At 41.4% G+C, this 21,741-nt stretch overlaps 1 protein-coding gene across 1 annotated transcript in view; it reads right to left on the reverse strand.

Annotated features, from left to right (window-relative positions):
* Nucleotides 1-21,741, reverse strand: part of DTWD2 (DTW domain containing 2) — a 91,317-nt gene that overhangs the window by 37,921 nt on the left and 31,655 nt on the right. The window contains exons 2-4 of the mRNA XM_053408559.1: nt 16,349-16,439; nt 15,522-15,616; nt 6,360-6,549 (exon numbers count right to left, since the gene is read on the reverse strand). Coding sequence (XP_053264534.1) covers nt 6,360-6,549; nt 15,522-15,616; nt 16,349-16,439 — 376 coding nt within the window. The remainder of the gene's footprint in view (nt 1-6,359; nt 6,550-15,521; nt 15,617-16,348; nt 16,440-21,741) is intronic.

The following is a 21,741-nucleotide window of genomic DNA, read 5'->3' on the forward strand; positions in this document are numbered from 1 at the left end:
GCTTCTCCGATGGCAGTTCCCTGACACAAGTGGAAAGAAAAATACACTAAAAATATCCCACTCAAAAATGTATTTTGAAAAATATGAGGAATCTTATTCTCTTCTATATCTATATTCAAATGGCACTATTTAGAATCTGAGAACGGGGGGGGGGGGGATACACAAAAGTTGGAGGCACTTTTTAGATGGCAAATCCCACTGAATTTAGCAGAACTAACTTCTGCAAAAATGTAAGATAGGAAAGGCAGGCAGGCCATGTTCGATAAAATGTACGTCTCATCCTGAAAATAAAACAGAATCTCTCATACAGATGATACATTTAGAAACCTGTAATTTTATGTGATTATCTGCAAGAAATGCTGTTTGCAAAAATAGTATGCTAGAAATACTCTTATGCTGAAATACAAAATGCATATACATAATTTACATGTAAAAGGGAAGGGAAACTGTTTTGTTATAGTCCTAGAACATTCTTTATGCTTTTTGGAATATACAACACTTACACTTTAGGACAAGAAAATGAGAGGAATCTTGCATTTTATTTATTGGATATATATTCCCTTTGACTCCCTGAAAAGGCTTAAATCATAATTATAAGCTCTTCTGTGCAAAATCTGATCAACATCTGCAAGATAAACAGCAATAAATCTGAAACAAGCATGAGAACTATGCATGTAAGCAGCTTCCAACAATTTAATGAAAATTTTTAACTCTCCACAATTGCCTCTCTCCTCCATTTCAGAAGTCATACTCTGATCATGACTTGGATAAGGTTCAAATTCACTAAGCACCTTTGGTAAAGGTAAAGGTAAAGGGACCCCTGACCATTACGTCCAGTCACGGATGACTCTGGGGTTGCGGTGCTTATCTCGCTTTATTGGCCGAGGAAGCCGGCGTACAGCTTCTGGGTCATGTGGCCAGCATGACTAAGCCGCTTCTGGTGAACCAGAGCAGAGCACAGAAATGTTGTTTACCTTCCCGCCAGAGCGGTACCTATTTATCTACTTGCACTCTGAAGTGCTTTCAAACTGCTAGGTGGGCAGGAGCAGGGACCAAGCAACAGGAGCTCACCCTTTCGCAGGGCTTCAAACCACCGACCTTCTGATCGGCAAGCCCTAGGCTCTGTGGTTTAACCCACAGCACCACCCACATCCAAAGTACCTTTGATAGCAAGTTATTATTTATCAGCCCTACCACAATATAGATAATTACCTCTGCTACAGATATGTATGTCAGCCATTTTGAATACACAAAAAACAATCCACAGCTCTGAGATTTTCAATATCACTGATTCCAATTCAAAGTGTGTGCACAAATGCATATGAACGTTTTATTATTATTATTATTAGTAGTAGTAGTAGTAGTAGTAGTAGTAGTAGTATACCCCACCCATCTTATTCCGGGTGCCTTACAGCATATATAAAACATGGTATCAAAAAATATCAAACAGTTGAAGCATCTGCTGCATTGTTAACAAACAACTGAAGTCTCTAGATCTGGGAGGTTTGACATCTTTTTCATTTAAAATTATCTATCTATCTATCTGTCTATCATCTTCCAAGTATTACCTTGAAAGTGTTTTATGAGTTATCTGCTGCTAGGAATGGGAGAAAAATGTACTATGTGGTTTGTTTTAGAGTACTATCGTACACATTCCTATTCAGAAGCAAGTACCATTAAATTTAATGAGACTTACTCCTAGGTTAAGTGAATATAGGATTGCAATCTGAGGCATTATGAAAGAGAAGAATGGAATTAAACACACAATTGTCATTTTAGAGATGGACTTGTGTTTAATGTAACATAAAGTTCTGGCTTCAACATTTGCTCAGATGTACTTTTTGGCAAAAGTGCAATCCGCAACTAGTGCAAGCTTTTGTGTGGCAACTGTTATATTAAAATTTAAATTATTTCTAGTAATAAAAACCTTGCTTTAATAACTTCAGAAGCAAATAAATGCTGGCAGAAAAAGAGAACTTATTTTGAAAGAAGAAGATCTTAGTAATTCTCTAGAGAAAGAAAGAAATACTGCATACTTTGTGCAGAAGCAAAGCATAGATTGCGCTTTACTTCTGTGTTATACAGGTTACTCTCAAAGGGTTAGACAGCTTGATTATAAGAAAATAGTGTCATAATATAACCTTTGTATTAATGGCAGTAAAATATGGGAGATGCTTTTTAAACCTGTGTTTGGCTGATCTTTGGGGCCATAAAAGGAAGCTGCAGTTCATGCAACAATAACTTTTACCGATAGCAGCAGCCGGATATTACAGTCCTCAGATGTAAATTTTATGAAAAAGAACATTATTATGAACTTTGCAGACAGTTATTATGTCTCATTTTCAGCTGTTTAGCACAGTTCCGAAGAGGTTTCAGCTAATGAATGCAGAATGAGATATAAAATTATTAGAAAGCTCTTAGTTTGAGTTTAGCACTGACAGGTTAGCAAATTTTACATACACACACACCCACACACCCACACCCACACACCTTTGACAGGTTACATTTTATGGTCAACTAGTGATAAATGTTGAAAAAACTATAATATTGTTTCCCCTTACACCAAGCCAAAAACATTTGTTTACCATGCCATGACCCAACCATTCTAAGTAGTTTTGCTGTATTAAAAAGCTAGGGCTGAATTAAGTGTTGGGAGTGCAGCAAAGCAACTGAAATATTCATTTCCTTACATGCCAACCTCTGTCTGACTCTCTCTGACCATATTCTCAGCATATCAATTTTCACTGTGTGAATTGACCACTTAATGAGTATTCAGGTTCTGTAACAACAGCAAACAGGCATAATCTGTGTAGCTATTGCTTCTTAACAATTTTTAGCCTATTCATGCCTGAGGGGAGTGTGGCCCAATATCTTAGTAACACAGTACATATAAACTTTGCCCTAGTTGTATGGGATCTTTATTTCCTCAAGCTGCTCCTTTATGAATGAGTGAATTTTTTTCTCTCATAGAAAACTCATGTTGCTAGTTGGTATGGTAAGATCTGAGAGCTCCCTGTATCTGTTATGTTGTTTAAAGGTATCTCTCAAAAAAGCATGTCTTGAATAGAAATGAGTTTATTATTAAATAGATTTAGCAATAGTAGTTCCCTTCTACAGCCTGCACCTACTAATAGCAGACTCTCCTGAACCTTGACTTCTAGTTCCTTCAAACCCAAAAGGGAGATGTACAGTCACAAGTAAATAGTTTTAAGCACAACACATTCCTAAACTGGCTAAGAGAGTGCTAGACTTATTCATTCCCCACCCTATACAGTCGTACCTTGGAAGTCGAATGGAATCCGTTCCAGAAGTCCGTTCGATTTCCAAAACTTTCGAAAACCAAAGTGCGGTCTCTCCTGCAGCCAATCAGAAGCTGTGGAAGCCCCATCAGACGTTTGGCTTCCAAAAACAGTTCGCAAACTGAAACACTCACTTCTGGGTTTGCGGCGTTCGGGAGCCAAAATGTTGAAGAACTAAGCTGTTCAAAAACCAAGGTACGACTGTATTTCTTTTATATGTGGATTCAAGATTTTCTGCTTTTAATAGTATATCAATAACAGCAAGACAATGTGTTCCCTACCCCACAAATAGTGGAAAGTTCCAATAGCGATGCTACAGGATTTGGACCCTTTGAGTAGGCACTGGGGACTTACGGTGTCTTTGTGATATTAGTTTTATTTTACAAATATATAAGCAGCCTGTGTTGGAAGCAAACATGCACTCCTAAACAGGGAGCAGATCTTCTAAGTCTGCATTCACAAACCCTGTACCCCCACTGAATTTCATAAAACGCACTAAACACACCAACACACATCTCAAAACTCTGCCATTCTTTGATGGATTCTCTTGCCCTTCAAACTGAAAAACCTGGCTCCAAACTATTTCAATGTCTGGGCCCCTCATCTCTGAACGATGTAAGGGCCAGATCCTAGTCCAATCACATGGGAGGTGGGCAGGAACAACCCATAATCAATTAGGATTACGCGACAAAATTCTCAGCCACCCGTTCACCATGCTTAAGATGACCAAACTCAGAACTGTACTGATGGTTCCAGTTCCACATATGGGCAGACCTTCAGCAATTTTTTAAAAAAAGAAATTGTAACAGAAGAATAAAAATGATATGCGGAAGGAATGTATTAATAAATTGCATGAGAATTTTACAGCAGATAGGGACCAGCATAACTAACGGAGCTTGTGAGCTGGAACGATGCATTAATTCATTTTTATTTTTAAATGTCTCTATATAATGCTTCAGGATGCATTAACTTAAGTTGCTCTTCTTTCAGGCTTTATTTAGGCCATGAAAACCACTCTGAAATTAATAAAACTCATAAACAAAAGCAAAACAAACATTAAATGGATGAGAAGGTAACATCTCTTGTGGTAGAGAATCTTTTTTTAAAAAAATATATATTCTTACTCACTTGGAACACTACACAGATGATCAATATTCCACCTCTATCAAATCATAGAACTGTAGACGTGGAAGGGGACCCTGAGGATCATCTAGTCCAACCCCCAGCAATGAAGGAATATGCAATTATCCCATTTGGGGATCAAACCTGCAACCTTGGCATATCACCACCACCCTCTAACCAATTGAGCTAGCCAGGCCATACATTGAGATATAAGGCATTCTATTCACAGACCTCCTTTCTAGCTTCTATTCTTGAATCTCAGTACAGTGGTACCTCGGGTTAAGAACTAAATTCGTTCTGGAGGTCCGTTCTTAATCTGAGGTACCACTTTAGCTAATGGGGCCTCCCGCTGCCGCCGCACAATTTCTGTTCTCATCCTGAAGCAAAGTTCTTAACCCGAGGTACTATTTCTGGGTTAGCAGAGTCTGTAACCTGAAGCATCTGTAACCTGAAGCGTCTGTAACCTGAGGTACCACTGTAGAAGTACAAATTTGGATATACAGTGGTACCTCGGGTTACATACGCTTCAGGTTACAGATGGTTCAGGTTACACAGAAATCGTGCTCCGGCAGCGAGGCGGCAGCAGGAGGCCACATTAGCTAAAGTGGTGCTTCAGGTTAAGATCAGTTTCAGGTTGAGAACGGACCTCCAGAACAAATTAAGTACTTAACCCAAGGTACCACTGTATGTCATTTTGCCTTTCTTTTTTCTGAGGCAGTGCCCTTCGTGAGGAATTCCCTGCTCCACTGTTCCTTTCTCCTCTATTTGTGTTCCGCTGGCATTTGAACACTATTTTTAAAGAAGGAGAAAAAGCCTTCGATTCTGCTGTTGATCAATTTAATTAATTTATCATCACCTCCAGTTTCTGTGTTCTTTGTGTCCTTTGGGGTTTTTTGTGTGTGCTGCTTTTAGCTTTTTTTTTGCAACTGCTTTAATGATAACAGTATTTTGGTTTTGACCTTTGTGGTTTTATACTTCATTTGCAACCCCTTCTTGGAGTCGGAAAGCAGGATACTTTTCAAAGGCAGGAGAAAAGCAGGATGCAATATTTTTCTATAAACAAAATAACTAAATTAATTCATATTATGTTTAATATTAAACGGCTTGTGGTTTGGGGAAGAACTGCAGCTTGGTGGTCCAGTAAATGCTTTTCATGAAGAAGGTTCCAGGTTCAGATCCTGACATCTTCAGATAAGGCTGGGAAGATTTCTGCCTAAAACTCTGTGGAATTGCTGTCAGTCAATATAAAGATACTATCAAGCTAGACAGATCCACGATCTGACTTGTATAAGGCAGTTTTCTATACTTCTGTGAGTTGCTGACCTGGCAGTTCTGAGCCTGATCTAAAACCTGTCAGAAAGGCTTACAGCATACTAAATGTGGAATTTCTATCAAGCACACAAGGGCTATTGTCAATGTAATCAAAGGTTACCTTTGCTGAAGATAACTTTTGATGAAGAGAGATTATACCAGGTGTTGCTGCAGAAGCCATCATTGTAAAAATTTCTCTTAGGTCATGGTATTGATCCAATGCATAGTTGAGTAAAAACAACATGAAACAGGACTAGTATTTCAGCTACTAAAAGGAGTCGATGACCCTCCTACTGCATCAACATGTGAATATGTAAAGCCGTTGGACAGCAAAAATTCCAGTCATGAGTTATTCAAGCATCTCTTCCAAGAATTTTACCCCAATGATTATTTTTTAAAAATTGTTTTCAACAACAACAGTAACAACTTTTAACAGTTCCATGCATAATTGCATGGGAGGGCACTTGGAGCAGCATTTTCCATATTAAATTAATAATAAAAGATATATGCAAATGCTGTGTTGCAGGTGTCTGCAAGTCTGCAAAGGGAACTGACTCAGGCAGAAGCACACTTCATTCTTAAGTGTTAAACCTTACCTGTTTTGTTTTTTTAAGTGTTAAACCTTACCTGTTTAGGTATTCGAAAAAGGGTATTCTTAAAGAATATATCTTTGGCCTGGCTCCATGTTCCATCAATGATAATGATCACAAAGGGGTCAGGTGAGCTCAAGTCGACCTCTTCCAAATTTGCTGCTCCAGCTCCAGGATATAATATTAAGGTATTTTTATTTCTGCACACAGATGCCAGCTCAGGGTACCTACAGAAATATTGAAAAAGTGACTTTAGTGTTTTCTTTCTTTCTTTCTGATGAGTACAAATATAGAATTTGCTCATCTTTTTCAATCCTGCCTATCCCATTTCACCTCATGATAAACCTGGATTCTAAGTATCCATACATATGAAATCTGTTTAACATACTTAGCCCCACTGGTTTAGGAAACTCCAATTCTTCATTCATCGGAATGAAACTACTTATTTACAATCTTCCCCAAATAATTCCACCCAACACTCTCAAGGACTACTTAAATGCACGGGGAAAGAAACCTGTGTATTGCACTCCTATTAACTTTGTGAATGAGACTGCAGAAAGCTGTTAGGCTTTGGAGGCAGAACAATAGTGGGGAGCAAGGAGCAGTGTGATGGACCAGACTTCCCCAGGAGAGGGACGGGAAACAAGCAAACCAGCTCTGCCAACCCCTCCTTTTTTGATGACTTCCCCACTGTTAGCAAGCAGGTATCTTCTTTCCTTAGAGACGGGTGGCGCTGTGGGTTAAACCACAAAGCCTAGGACTTGCCGATCAGAAGGTCGGTGGTTCAAATCCCCACGACGGGGTGAGCTCCCGTTGCTCGGTCCCTGCTCCTGCCAACCTAGCAGTTCGAAAGCAAGTCAAAGTGCAAGTAGATAAATAGGTACCGCTCCAGTGGGAAGGTAAACGGCGTTTCCGTGCGCTGCTCTGGTTCGCCAGAAGCTGCTTAGTCATGCTGGCCACATGACCCGGAAGCTGTATGCCGGCTCCCTTGGCCAATAAAGCGAGATGAGCGCCGCAACCCCAGAGTCAGTCACGACTGAACCTCATGGTCAGGGGTCCCTTTACCTTTTTATCTTCTTTCCTTGGCTGCCTTCATTAAACAGCTCTTTGATCTTTGGAAGTATTATTTTTTAATGCGCCAGTCAACCCTCTCTATTGGCTAGACTTGGAAGGCAACTGGGTATGGGGTTGGGTTGTTTAAACTCAAAAAAGACAATTTTCAACTTATGGTTTTTACAGGGTAACACATTCTGGAAAAAGATGTTCTTAAAGAAACACCTATTTTAAATAATAATTGAACAATTCCCCGTTAGAGCATAATAACAATACAAGGCAAACTGATCCTAAGCGCAGACAAGACTGTGTTTATCAATATCCATCTGTTTCAGAATTCAGGGACTGGTTCCATTTGCAATCTTCTCTTTAGGCTTTTCCTTTTACATTGCTCCAATTGTGCTAGCTTCCTGTGCCCCAACTCTTTCTCTCTACCCTATAGCATTTTTCTCCCTCTCTCTTTTTCTTCCCTATATATAAATTATTTCAACTCCCTCCCTAAATGTCTTAGTCAATCAGAGTGGGAAGTGGAACCTTGGTATAGTTTCTATTTCCCCAAACATCAAATTCTCGGGCTTAACTTTGAACCCTCCTGTATAATGTAGACCTTTTCGAAGAGAAGAGCCCTAAAAAAAAAAAGGAAAAAAAGAGGAAGCAGCCAACCATTTTATAAGAAAGAAGAAAACATAAAATGGTGGAACAGTTTCATTCCTTCAGAGGCAGCAAAAACCATGTATGGACATTAGGGAGTGGTGGTTGCTATAAAATGATCCAACGGCTGCATTCAGCTCTTAGATTTAGGAACACTGAACAATGCATTAAACACATTTAATGCTGAATTGTTAATTCATATCTAGGCCAGGATGTCTGCATTCTCATCAACACAGCCAAGATAGGGGAGGAGAAAGGCATGCCTCCCGCCCGCTCTAGCTAGTTTCTGTGACAACTTATAGTCCTAGCTAGTAGTGGACGGTATGGTTCAGCCGCAGCATTCACCTGACCTTCTGACAGAGTCACTGTTGATTACTGAGAGGGAAAGGGGTAAGGAAATAGAGAGGTCAGTGAGATCAGCAGGATCGCTTTGCCAACCTCCCTGTTGCCAGGGGAGGAGGAAGGAGGTGGGGGGTGTGGTCCGCCCTGGGTGTCACCACTGAGAGGGGTGACAAAATGCCAGGCGGCACTCACCGCGGGGCCTGCAGTGGGAGAGACGCGGTGGTTTGGGCACACACAGGCTCCGCGCTGCCCAAACGGTCTGCCAGCTGCATCTCCCCCCCCCCAGCTGAAGGACGGCTGAGTGGGAGGAGGCAGGCAGACTCCAGAGGCCCCGCGGTGCGCCCTGCCCCTATGGGTGGCTCACACCGCCCCTGGGCGCACCGCACCAGGCGCCCGAGCAGCTTCCTCCGCCGCTGCCTGTTCCTCCTAGTAATCAGCAGCAACACAGCTGTCGGGAGGTCGGGGTAATTATTATTATTATTATTATTATTATTATTATTATTATTATTATTATTATTATTATTATTATTTATACCCCGCCCATCTGGCTGAGTCTCCCCAGCCATTCTGGGCGGCTAAGTAAGCACTGCCACGTCAATATGTCAGCTGCTACTTAGCTTACATTAAAATCGTAGGATTACAGAGTTGGAAGGGACCACGAGGGTCATCTAGTCCAACCCCCTGCAATGCAGGAATCTTTATGCCCAGTATGGGGCTCAAACCCACAACCTGAGATTAAGAGAATCATACTTTACCAACTAGGACGAGATACTTAACAGACCTGGAGAAGGCTATCAACTTAGCAAAAGAAACTGGTTTGATCATTCTAGAAGTCCTCCTTATTCACAAGCCATTCATCCCTGACCCAATCATACAGTAGTACAGTGGAACCTCGGGTTGCGAACTTGATCCGTGCGGGAGGCACGTCCGCAGCCCGCAGCGTTCACAACCCGTAGCGCTGCGTCTGTGCACGTGCGGGTCATGATTTGCCGCTTCTGCGCATGCCCAAAGCGCAATTTAGCACTTCTGTGCATGCACAAGCATCGAAACCCGGAAGTAACCCATTCCAGTACTTCCAGGTTTGACGCGGTGTGCATCCCGAAAACGCGTAACCTGAAGAGTCTGTAACCCGAAGTACCACTGTATTAACTATTAAAATAAAAGCTTCAATGGTCTGCGTTTAACATAGAGATTACTTAAATTAACAACAACAAAATCTGTCCTACTATATAAACCTATGCAGGAGTGAATCCATAGAAGACTGGAACACCGTTATGAAACAAAGCATGAAACAAGGATATTGCAGTACCAAAGAGTGGCAGGTGTTTTAATAGTAAATCCCACTTCAATCAGAGTGGCTTCATCCTTTTTGAAGTTCCCAAGACTCAAGGAATCACAGGGAGGGGGAACCCCAAAATTCAACATTCCCCTGCCCCTCCAGATCAGAGCCAGATTTGTAAAGATCTTACATCTCGGGATGTAAAGGGAAAAATAAAAGTTGCATTCTATATACACATGTGATTTTCTTACAAAGAAAGGACTTTCCTCTTGAGCCTTATGTGCTTCAAAGAGGCTGAGAAAAGCCTGGCAGCTGCTTCAATGTAAACTGAGGACAAACTGAAAGCGTTGATTGAGGCAGAGGTACTCCACTTCAAGCATTTTCCAGCCGCTAAGGACTGAGCATTACTAAAAATAAATGAAAGTGGGTTTTGCGCCTTTATCGTAATCCTCAACTGATATGAGAAGCCAGAAGGAAATGTCTCCACAGAAGTGGTGCATGTTTCACAGAACTGGTCTACATACACAGGCACGTGCGCCATTCTTTGGTCCTCTCAACCCCAAAATGAACATACTTTTCACAGGCAACCTCGGCCCCCCAGATGTTTTGGGACTACAACTCCCATCATCCCTAGCTAACAGGGCCAGTGGTCAGGGATGATGGGAATTGTAGTCCCAAAACATCTAGAGGGCCAAGGTTGCCTATGCCTGAGTTAAAGAGTCTAGATTTTTAATTTTTAAAAAACACATCTCTATAGGTACCAGATGAGCCTCGGCGGGCAGAATTCATAAGTGGGAAGCAACAACTGATGAGGGCCTCTCCCTAACTGCTATCTACCCCATCTCAGACAGTATGGAAACCATGCAGAATGGTTTCCAAAGATCTTGGTGCAGAGCCAGGTTGATATGAGTATAAATGGTCCTCCATACATTTGTGGATGGTGTGTTGTGGCAAATTGATAAGAAACCAGACTCCTTTGCCGATATATCAGCAGAAGAATTTCCATTTAAGAATGCATATAGATACTTGTAGGGCGGTGTGGGAATTTTCAAAACCCATCTTGAAAGAGAGATTAAAATTCTAAGTCCTTTTTGTTTTGGAAGCCATGTTTTTATTATATAGAACTACATTTTTCTTTGCCGCTTAGAATGCTGCTCTACTTTTAAGACAGGCTGAGACGGCCATGCAATTTCATCTAAGAAAGGGCAGGGATTTCATGCTATTCCTAGATATATTTTGCTTTCCTGAATCTAAAACTAAAATGTTGTCTGTTGTAATGCTAGTTGTGACTACAGACCAAGACTCCAGGTTACTTTTATCAGACTTATATTTCATAAAGAAAACCCCATATTATATTTGCCATTCTCTTCTATTTTTAGGCATCTCTTTTTGGCAAAAAGGAAACAAATATTGATAACATAGATAGGGATTACTCTCTGCACTCTGTCTCTAAATTTATATTTTTCCTAGGATAGTTACCATACTTATTGTCTATGGCCAATGCACTCAGTAAAATACATCACATAATTAGTTGGCACCATCACCACAAAACTGCTCTTGAGAGCTACATCTACCGTATTTTTCGCTCTATAAGACGCACCAGACCACAAGACGCACCTAGTTTTTGGAGGAGGAAAACAAGAAAAAAAATATTCTGAATCTCAGAAGCCAGAACAGCAAGAGGGATCGCTGTGCAGTGAAAGCAACAATCCCTCTTGCTGTTCTGGCTTCTGGGATACCTGCGCAGCCTGCATTCACTCCATAACACACACACACACATTCCCTCTCACTTTTTAGGAGGGAAAAAGTGAGTCTTATAGAGCAAAAAATACGGTATTTTATTTTATTCAGATTTCCTCTATAGACATGAGCATTCCAAAAATGCTGCTTCCACCTTGAATTTGGAGAGGTAAACTCTTGCCCATTCTGCAAAGTCTCAGCAACTTTTCAATGTGTCCCCCCACTAAATTTGTTCATTTCCAATACATTTTTGTTGTATTTCAGCAGTTCAGTGCTGCAAGTTTATAGAAAACTTTTCAGATTGATTTTCAGGTTGATCTGTGATGAATTTTGAAGATTTAGATTTGTTTTGTTTTTTGTCTGCACAAAATATGAAGATTCTGTTCTTGTAAGTACCTCTAAAACATCAATAGCATTTTAATTTATTAAAATTGAAATTGAAGGTCTTGGGGGGACCTTTAAAAAGATGCCAAAATAATAAAAGGAGTATATATATATATATATATATATATATATATATATATATATATATATGATATCAGAAAAACAAATGGGCTTATTTTAGCTTCATAAAAATAAAAATGCAGAACTATGATAATATAGAGAAATGGCTTTCAAAGAATTTAATTAGCACCAAAGTTTGCTTAACCAAGTGCAAAATCACCCTTAAAGCTCCAATAAAATAACTTAATGACATGAAAAATTGATTATTTTATTACTAATCTGTTGGTAGTGTTTGCTTTAAAGTACAGAGGAACCTCAGTTCCCGAATGCCTCCGTTGTTGTACATTTCGGTTCTCGAACACCAAAAACCTGGAAGTAAATGCTTCCATTGTCAAATGTTTTTCAGAACCCGGACATGCGACATGGCTTCCACTGAGTGCAAGAAGCTCTTGCAACCAATGGGAAGCTGCGCCTCAGTTTCCAGACGGATTTTGGAAGCCAAACAGATTTCGTTAGAGAACCGAGGTACCACTGTATTAGGAAACTCTACTGTTCAACTGAAAAAGGATTGATGATTTTAAAAATGCTTGTAAAAATATCTCTTAAAAGAGTTAAATAAAACCTAGGATAATAGTTTCACTACTTCATCAGAACTTTCATGATGAATAATAGAACAAGCACTTGGCCAAAAATACACAATGATAATTAAATAAAGTATTATACATTACAGGATATAGCTTTATTTATTTATGGAATACTTTAAATTAAGCATGACGGTAAATAGATAAAATGCTTGGTGTTTCCCCCCCCCCCTGTGCTATGAAGTTAATAACATTTCTTTGAAAAGACTTCTGCCAGAAGATTACACTGAGCAATAGTAGGCACACTATGAAATCTAAAATTTGATCTTGAGGTGCATGTTATGCTGCTTCAGTGTGCCTTTGGGCTGGGGCGTGATTTGCTTCATTTCTCCATACTTCTCAAAACATCTTATCTTTCCCGCTCATACCATCACATTTATTATACCTCCAGCCCTTGAAGAGACATTTCCAGCGCCTTTTCATTCAGTGGTTGTGACTCAGCGTCGGAATTCCTCAGGTGGCAGTTCTCTAAATAGTGACAGACTAGGGAGTGCAACTACCTAGGTGGAAGCAGGATAAACTGGGCTAGAACTTCACTAAAGACAGAAGACAAGAGGTTTGTGCAAAGGGCACTCTGTTCTGAAGATGGCTCTGGTTAGAGGACCAAGAACTAGGGAGCTACAAAGGATGCTAGCCATGAGTCAGAAAGGAGGGGAGGCTATTGGGTTATTGTTTTTGTTTTTATTATGTATTTTGTGGTTTTATATCTTCATTTTGTTCTGTGAACCGCAGTGAGACCCCCGAGTATAGGGCGATATATAAATTCGATAAATAATGATAATAGTAATAACCCAAACTGGTGGAAAACTCAGTAGATACAAATACCATGTGCGGTCTCTTATGAGGTAACAGCTGAACACTAAAAAAGAGTAGCTTAAAAAGGGTTGAGATGCCTTAGATTCCACAAGCAGGTTCAGGAGTTACTAATACTAATTCTTGCATTTATAGTTTATTACACAGGGTAGGCAACCCAAGGCCTGGGGGCAGGATGCGGCCCAATCGCCTTCTAAATCTGGCCTGCAGACAGTCCAGGAATGAGTGTGTTTTTACATAAGTAGAATGTGTGCTTTTATTTAAAATGAATCTCTGGAGTTATTTTTGGGGCCTGCCTGGTGTTTTTACATGAGTAGAATGTGTGCTTTTATTTAAAATGCATCTCTGAGTTATTTGTGGGGCCTGCCTGGTGTTTTGACATGAGCAGAATGTGTGCTTTTATTTAAAATGCATCTCTGGGTTATTTGTGGGGCATAGAAATTTGTTCATTTTTTTCTTCAAAATATAGTCGGGCCCCCCACATGGTCTGAGGGACGGTGGACTAGCCCACAGCTGAAAATGGTTGCTGAACCCTGGTTTATTTCCTTGAGAAAAGAGAAGTAACTTGCATCCTGATCAGTAGACATCTAGATGATAACACATTGCCCAGAGCAGGGCTGGGCAATATCAGCTTTTCAACATGGCGGTGTATCACCAGCCAAACATCACGGTTTGGCGATATACCGCGATGTTGAAAAAACAATATGCATTGGCCTCTGCCCGTGAGACACTGGGTGAAACTGCCCCAGCTCTCACCTTGCGGCGGTTTCACCCAGGGGCTCGCAGGCTGGGACAACGCAGCATGTTTGTGCAGCTCAGCTGGGGATTGGGAAGGTCCCCACTTCCCAGCTGAGACAGCTCCAGTGCTCTAAACCACTGAGCCTCATGGGCTTGCTGATCAGAAGGTCAGGTCGGCAGTTCGAATCCCCGTGATGGGGTGAGCTCCCGTTGTTCTGTCCCAGCTCCTGCCAACCTAGCAGTTCGAAAGCATGCCAGTGCAAGTAGATAAGTAGGTAGCGCTGCGGCAGGAAGATAAACGGCATTTTCATGCGCTCTGGTTTCCGTCACGGTATTCTGTTGCGCCAGAAGTGATTTATTCATACTGGCCACATGACCCGGAAAGTCGGCTGTGGACAAATACCCTCTCCCTCGGCCTAAAAGCAAGATGAGCGCTGCAACTCCATAGTCGCCTTTGACTGGACTTAACCATCCAGGGGTCCTTTACCTTTACATATCTCTGGTGAAACCACCACCGCCACTCGTGAGTCCCTCTGCTAGCAGTGCCTGCTGGAGGAAGGGAGTTTTGACTCCCTCCAGTGGATCCTGCTAACAGAGGGACTCAGAAGCGTTGGTGGTTTCACCTGTGATATACCGCTGAGTGAAGTCAACATTGCAGTCTGCTCCTCATGGGCAAAAAATCGATATATCCCCCCACAGAGTTAGGAGATATGTGACTTAGAAGTTTGGAATGGATGCAAACCTGACGCAAAGCCAGAGTCTTATACTAGATGTAAACATAGGGTGGTATCCATGCATGGGCTACTCATGCAGTGAGAGTTTCCTCCCACTGCTCCCACCCCACACATCCCCTAAACCTGTTCTGAGGGTTCCCCCAACCTGCCAAAACAAATTTAGGGGGTGCAGTGGCATAGCGCAGGCAGGAGACAGGGGAAATTCTTACTGCAGGCATGGCCAAACTTGTCCCTCCAGATGTTTTGGGACTACAATTCCCATCATCCCTGACCACTGGTCCTGTTAGCTAGGGATGATGGGAGCTGTAGTCCCAAAACAGGTGGAGGGCCAAGTTTGGCCAGGCCTGTCTAACTGTGTGAGCAGACATTGTTTCATGTACGCAACAACTTAGGTGAATCCTACTCAAAGAAAATGGCAGTGAAACACACATTTATGTGAGGCACCATCAACTAACTGGACAAAGATTATATATATAGCAGATATATAGCAAAAAGCCAAGAAACAAATTTGAAGGAATTCATATAGTAAATAAACAGGGCATGAATGATGGATTCGGAGATGGAGATGTAAAAAGAAGAATCGCCATTTGCTTGGGAGTGTCTAAAATTTGTTTTATTTCGTTTAGGCACATTGGAACATTAGCTTGTTTCACCTTCATTGTATGTGCACTATAAAACGCTGAGCCAATTAACACAAAGTTAACTTACAATTATGAGTAACTGCTCATAGAAGAAATGGAAGTTAAACTATCAGTGCTCCTTACCTGTCTTCACTGAAGCGACGACCAATCAAGACTTTGCATTTTTCTTCAGGTAGACAAGCAGCCAGAAGGGGTACAGTTCGTAGTACTCTACTTTCCTTCAGTTCATATGGTTATAAAAACAAAACAAAGAGATTTACGTCATTCTTTGAACACACGCAAAACTGGATCTGCCTGTATTATAAACCTGAAAACACTATGACTCACAGGAAAAGGAAGAAAACCTCTAAAAACCAGTATCTCTTGACAAAATAATGGTATATCTATCCCCAAACAATTGGGTCCAACCTATTACCAAGCAAACATATACCTGAACTTGAAAATGTACAAAGAAGGAAAACAAAAATATTCAGGAAATGAACCACACATATCTATATTTGTATTTACAGTATTTGTGCAATGCCTAATAACCATGTGCTGTGTGAAGCTTGCAACAATAATGTGTGTTGATTGGGAGATATGATATACAGTATAACATAGCTATTTCTAGCTGGCAGAAAAAAATAAAGTGAAGGAAAGTTATTTCACACTTAAAATCAGAAATATCTGCAAACCAATAATCAAAAGAGCTACAATGAAACAAAGGAAGTATGTACTAAACGGCACTATTTTTCTCATCACAGGAGAAAACAGCAAACAGCTTGAGCAAACACAAAACAACTAAACAACTAAGCTTTAGCATATAAGGTTAGAGACTGTCGCTGAGGTTGGTAACAGCTTCAAAAGTGGCTGAATTTCACAGGGCTTAAGCCAGTTTTCACTTGTGTTATTTCCTGTTTGCTGAGCTAACTTGCTAGTTGAACCTTTGCAGTTCCCACAACGTTACTCACCTCTGCTGGATGCTGGATGATATACAAACAGGTGGAGACTTTCAGTGGGTTGACTGGCAAGAATGGACACAAACACACCTTCTCAGGACGGCTATAGGATAGAAAGGAGTAGAAATATATATATTTATAAGGTAAAGGTAAAGGTACCCCTGCCAGTCTTGCCAGACTCTAGGGTTGTGCGCTCATCTCACTCTATAGGCCGGGAGCCAGCGCTGTCCGCAGACACTTCCGGGTCACGTGGCCAGCGTGACAAGCTGGATCTGGCGAGCCAGCGCAGCACACGGAACGCCGTTTACCTTCCCGCTGGTAAGCGGTCCCTATTTATCTACTTGCACCCGGAGGTGCTTTCGAACTGCTAGGTTGGCAGGCATATATTTATAGCAGGAGTTAATATATAATGCAGTTTTATTATGTAACACGTGCATCTTTGCCTGAGTGCTTTTCTGCTACGTTTGAAAAAACCCAAACAACTGTGTGGTTCTGTAGCGCTCTAAAACAAGCAAACAGACTCTTAGGTGAAAATTCAGAAACACTGAAGAGTTGGAAATATTTGACTTGTACCACATGTACACGCACCCTCCAAGCATAGTAATTTTTAAACGTGCCTGAACACACCAAATTCCACAGATATAAGACCATGTGTTCAGAAACCATACCTATCATTTAGGGTTAATCTACAGAGCACTGCTTCTGCCCTTACGTTTGTCATTGGGGATTGTACAAAAGAAGAGCTCGGAAGTCTGCATCTACCATTCATTCATTCTTCACACCAGAGAAACTAAATGAGGATGAATGGTTCCAGCAACGTGTTCAAATCCTTGCCACAAAGGTCATCATGTAGCTTTCAGCAAGGCACCATCACTCAGTATGGCATAGATGTCAGAACTGAACCAACACATTGTACTGCCTGAGGTGGAATAGAAAATAGCATCTTCTCTCCTAAATCTTGGAGCATAGTATACAAGGTTGGCCAAGTTATTTTCCTCCAAGACGGAAAATCCCACAAGCACTTTCTCCCAGAAGTGAATAATTACATCAATAATAAATTATGTAACTCACAATTTGCTCACTTTTCATAACACATAAAATCACTCTGCCCAATAGCAGGGTCGGCCCTGATAGTCCTACAGAAAGGAAGTCCACAGTGTCTTAGACGTTCTTAAATTTATATCCCACTTTCTTTCAGTGGAACACCATGTGATGTACACAGTTGCTATGACTTTGTTGAACTGTATTAATCATTTTGATGAAATTTGTTGTTAATTTGCTTTATTGTGTTTGACAGTATAGTGGTTGTGAGCCACTTTGAGCTTGGAATTTGTCACTGGAAAAATGGAATACAAATATTAAAATCAAATATACCGTATTTTTCGCTCTATAAGACGCACCAGACCACAAGACGCACCTAGTTTTTGGAGGAGGAAAACAAGAAAAAAAATATTCTGAATCTCAGAAGCCAGAACAGCAAGAGGGATCACTGTGCAATCCCTCTTGCTGTTCTGGCTTCTGTGATAGCTGCGCAGCCTGCATTCGCTCCATAAGACGCACACACATTTTCCCTTACTTTTTAGAAGGGAAAAAGTGAGTCTTATAGAGCAAAAAATACGGTAAATCTCCCCAGGCACAGAACAGACACAGCGGTACTTCAGCAAGGTATTAAGATTCTGTTGTACATCTGGAAGGAGCACCTCTACCTCTGAGGGTCTTCTAGTACATTTGCCCAAGCAGGAGGGGGTGGTACAAAATGCTGCAGATGGCAGATCTACAACTTTCCAGCATGGGTTTTTAGGAAGCACAGAAAGAGGTATGTGTGAAATTGACATTCCTTCCCCTAGCAGAAGTGCTTCCACTCACCCAGCAGATTATTTGGATCCAATCCAACGTCTGTAATATTAGGAAGCAGATGTTTCTGATTGAATGATGGCAGCTCATTTGTGATTCAATCAGAAGTCATGTCACATATTGAAGGAAATCAATTTCACTAAACAGTAAAAGATACTTAGGAGTTCAACAGCCCAAAAGAGAGAAAGTGAGAGAAAGCCAAACGCTACAAAGTCTGAAGATCAACACACACCTTATGAATTCCTATTGTAACTTCTATAGTTACTGCACATTTTCTGTTCAAATACAATCTCATTAAAGAAACATCCAGTGGTGTTAACTATTTATGCTTATGCTTACATTAGACAATTAAAATTATATTTGTTTACCATTCTAAGAATTCAAGTAATCTCAGCTTGCAATTATGGCAACAGGCAGTTATTATATGTTCATAAATTATCTACACATCTCCCCCTCCTCAACATATATTATTCAAAACCAAAGATCTAGCATGAAGATTTGCAAGAAGTCAATTCACTGTTTTACTAACTTTTAGAATATATGAAGAAACAACGCATAATGGCTCTTTTCTGTCTCTCATACACACAAAATCAATATTAAATAACATGATTTAATCAGTAGCATTGAGAAATAATCCATTAATGAAATAGCAGTATGAATCAAACCTTCCGCTTTGCTCAGATACTTGGGAGGATTTCATGGTCTCCTAAAGAGAGAGAGCTGGAGTTCTCTAAACATGCATTTCCATTAAGTGGCCAGATGGCTCTGGAACCCAGACAGGCTTGACCTTAGGTAACTAGGATTTTGTAGATCAGAACCACACAGAAACTAACCGGCAAGCAGAAATCTTATTCACACTACTGCAATGTGTTCTTATCCTGGCATAAGCCCCCAGCCCAGTCAATGCCTGGCTTGCACATTTGCTAAGGGCAGCTTTCATAGAGATGGCTGTGGTCATCAATTTGAAATGTTACTTAAGCAAAGTAAAACATCAGCCAGGAGAAGTGGCAATGCAACAGAATACCTAGTTTTTTAAGGGGTGTGTAATCCTTTTCAGAAAAGCCATACGCTTGGACTACAGATCGCACAGACCTGTCCTCAACATCTCAGTTACAGTGGTACCTTGGGTTACATATGCTTCAGGTTACATACGCTTCAGGTTACAGACTCTGCTAACCCAGAAATAGTGCTTCAGGTTGAGAACAGAAATCATGCTCCGGCAGCGGGCCGGAAGCAGGAGGCCCCATTAGCTAAAGTGGTGCTTCAGGTTAAGAACAGTTTCAGGTTAAGAACGGACCTCTGGAACGAATTAAGTACTTAACCTGAGGTACTACTGTACTGAGGTTCCCAATCCTGGAAGAGGATTATAATTGCATTCAGAACTTTCCTTCAGAGCACTGTGGTGATCATAGAAAGGTCTGAAATGGAACCAGCAAGTGTGGGGCCACACCTTGTATCCTCCAGGTTTTAAGCCTACACACATTTGCCTTGAATGCATGGATATTGTTGAATAAGCCCCTTAACTGCTCTGAAGAGCTGCACTAGATGGCATATAATGAAGGTGTCATGGGCCCAGAGCAGGAATCCTCAGAGGTAGAGTCTTCTGACAATGGAAGCGCTGAGGAGGAGATGGATACTCTCAGTGGTCAGCCCCATGTGGAGTCACTCTCAATGGAACCTGTATCTCTTTTCCTGAACCCCAAGGAGACACTCTTGACATCAAACTCTGATTTTTGGTCCACAGGCTCCTCAAGAGGTTCAGGAGAGACCTAAGGAGAAATCCTCACAGCTTGAAACTCCAGGACACAGAAGAAGCCAAACTGTGAAGAAAGACACCAGGCCCTTTTGCTGGCCAGATACAGCATTTGGGGATACAGTCTCTAGTTAATGAATACCTAACCCAGGATTTATGGATCTGCCAGTTGCTGCAGGACACCACATGGATACTTTCCTGCCTCAGTTGTGGGATTACCGTATTGGCCCGAATATAAGCAGCACTTTCCACCCCAAATTCTGATCATGAAAAGTTAAAGTGCAGCTTAAATTTGTGAACTTACAAAAACTGGCTTTTACGATATCACTGTTGAAACAGACATATGGTAAAACGTAACAAAAAAAATGTTTTATTGCCGAATTGTGAGCTTGAGACTGTTGTGCAATTAATTCTAATGTCATTCATCGCTTTCCCCATATTTTACAGTGCAGTATTGATTTTTTTATTGCATTTACGGTGCTACGAATGTGTGTTTAACTCACTTGTGGGTCCTCTCTAGTACCCGTAGGATTTTCTTCTACATTTGCCATTTACAGGTGTGAGTGCCTGCAGAATTTCAAGGGAGCAGCTTATATTCGGGTATTGTCTTCCCCCCTCCCTTGAATTTTAAAGGTGTGGCTTATTTGCGGGTGCGGCTTATATTCACGCCAATACGGTACTAACTGTGATTCTGAAATCCTTTCCATGGTTCTTCTCCAAGGTCCTGATCCTGCTATGTCTCCCCTTCCTGTCTCTCTGGAATCCTGGGACTACTTCCTCATTTTGGCCATCCATGGTGATGGCCGTCCTCATGGATCTGGACATTAAGGAAAGGTGAAAAATGTCTTTACCACTGTCACCTCCACAGAGTAGGCATTCAGATAGGCTCTAAGTTGTATTTGGCTAAACCAGGGATGAGAAACCTGTGGCCCTTCAAATGCTGTTGGAGGAACTCCCTTCAGCCCCAGTTAAAAAAGGTAAAGGGTAAAGGGACCCCTGACCATTAGATCCAGTCGTAACCGACTCTGGGGTTGCGGCACTCATCTCGCTTTATTGGCCGAGGGAGCCGGCATACAGCTTCCAGGTCACGTGGCCAGCATGACTAAGCCACTTCTGGCGAACCAGAGCAGCGCACGGAAACGCCGTTTACCTTCCTGCTGGAGCGATACCTATTTATCTACTTGAACTTTGACGTGCTTTCAAACTGTTGGTTGGCAGGAGCAGGGACCAATCAACAGGAGCTCACCCCGTCACGGGGATTCGAACCGCGACCTTCTGGTCAGCAAGTCCTAGGCTCTGTGGTTTAACCCACAGCGCCACCCGCGTCCCTTCAGCCCCAGTTAGAATGATGTAAATTCATAAATTCTTTGGTTCCAAGCTTTGGTCTATTGTCCGAGTGCTAATTCTTCTAGTATAACTTACCCTATGGCAAGTGAGTTAAAGACTCAAAAGGATATGTGTTAGTTGGGTTCTTGAGTACAAGTGCACATAGTAGTATTTCTCATTTGTGCCATCATTTTTGCTCTGTTTATGGTCCTTGCTGAATTAAACAGCACAAGCACACCAGGATTTCACTCTCCTAGAAATTCATAGTGAGGGAGTTTCAGATGCAAGTAGGCTACATAACATGGCTGGCTGGCATAGTCTGGAAAAACTGGCACAATTTCTGTTACGTGTATCTAAATTCCAGGGAGGGTAGGAAAGATGCAATCAGACCTAACGATGCACCACAGACAACACTTTTCATGGTCTTATATGGATTGTAAATGTTTCCCTGAAGTGGTACGAAATGGCCAGA

Source organism: Podarcis raffonei, chromosome 11 (assembly GCF_027172205.1).
Source record: "Podarcis raffonei isolate rPodRaf1 chromosome 11, rPodRaf1.pri, whole genome shotgun sequence".
Classification (NCBI taxonomy): domain Eukaryota; kingdom Metazoa; phylum Chordata; class Lepidosauria; order Squamata; family Lacertidae; genus Podarcis; species Podarcis raffonei.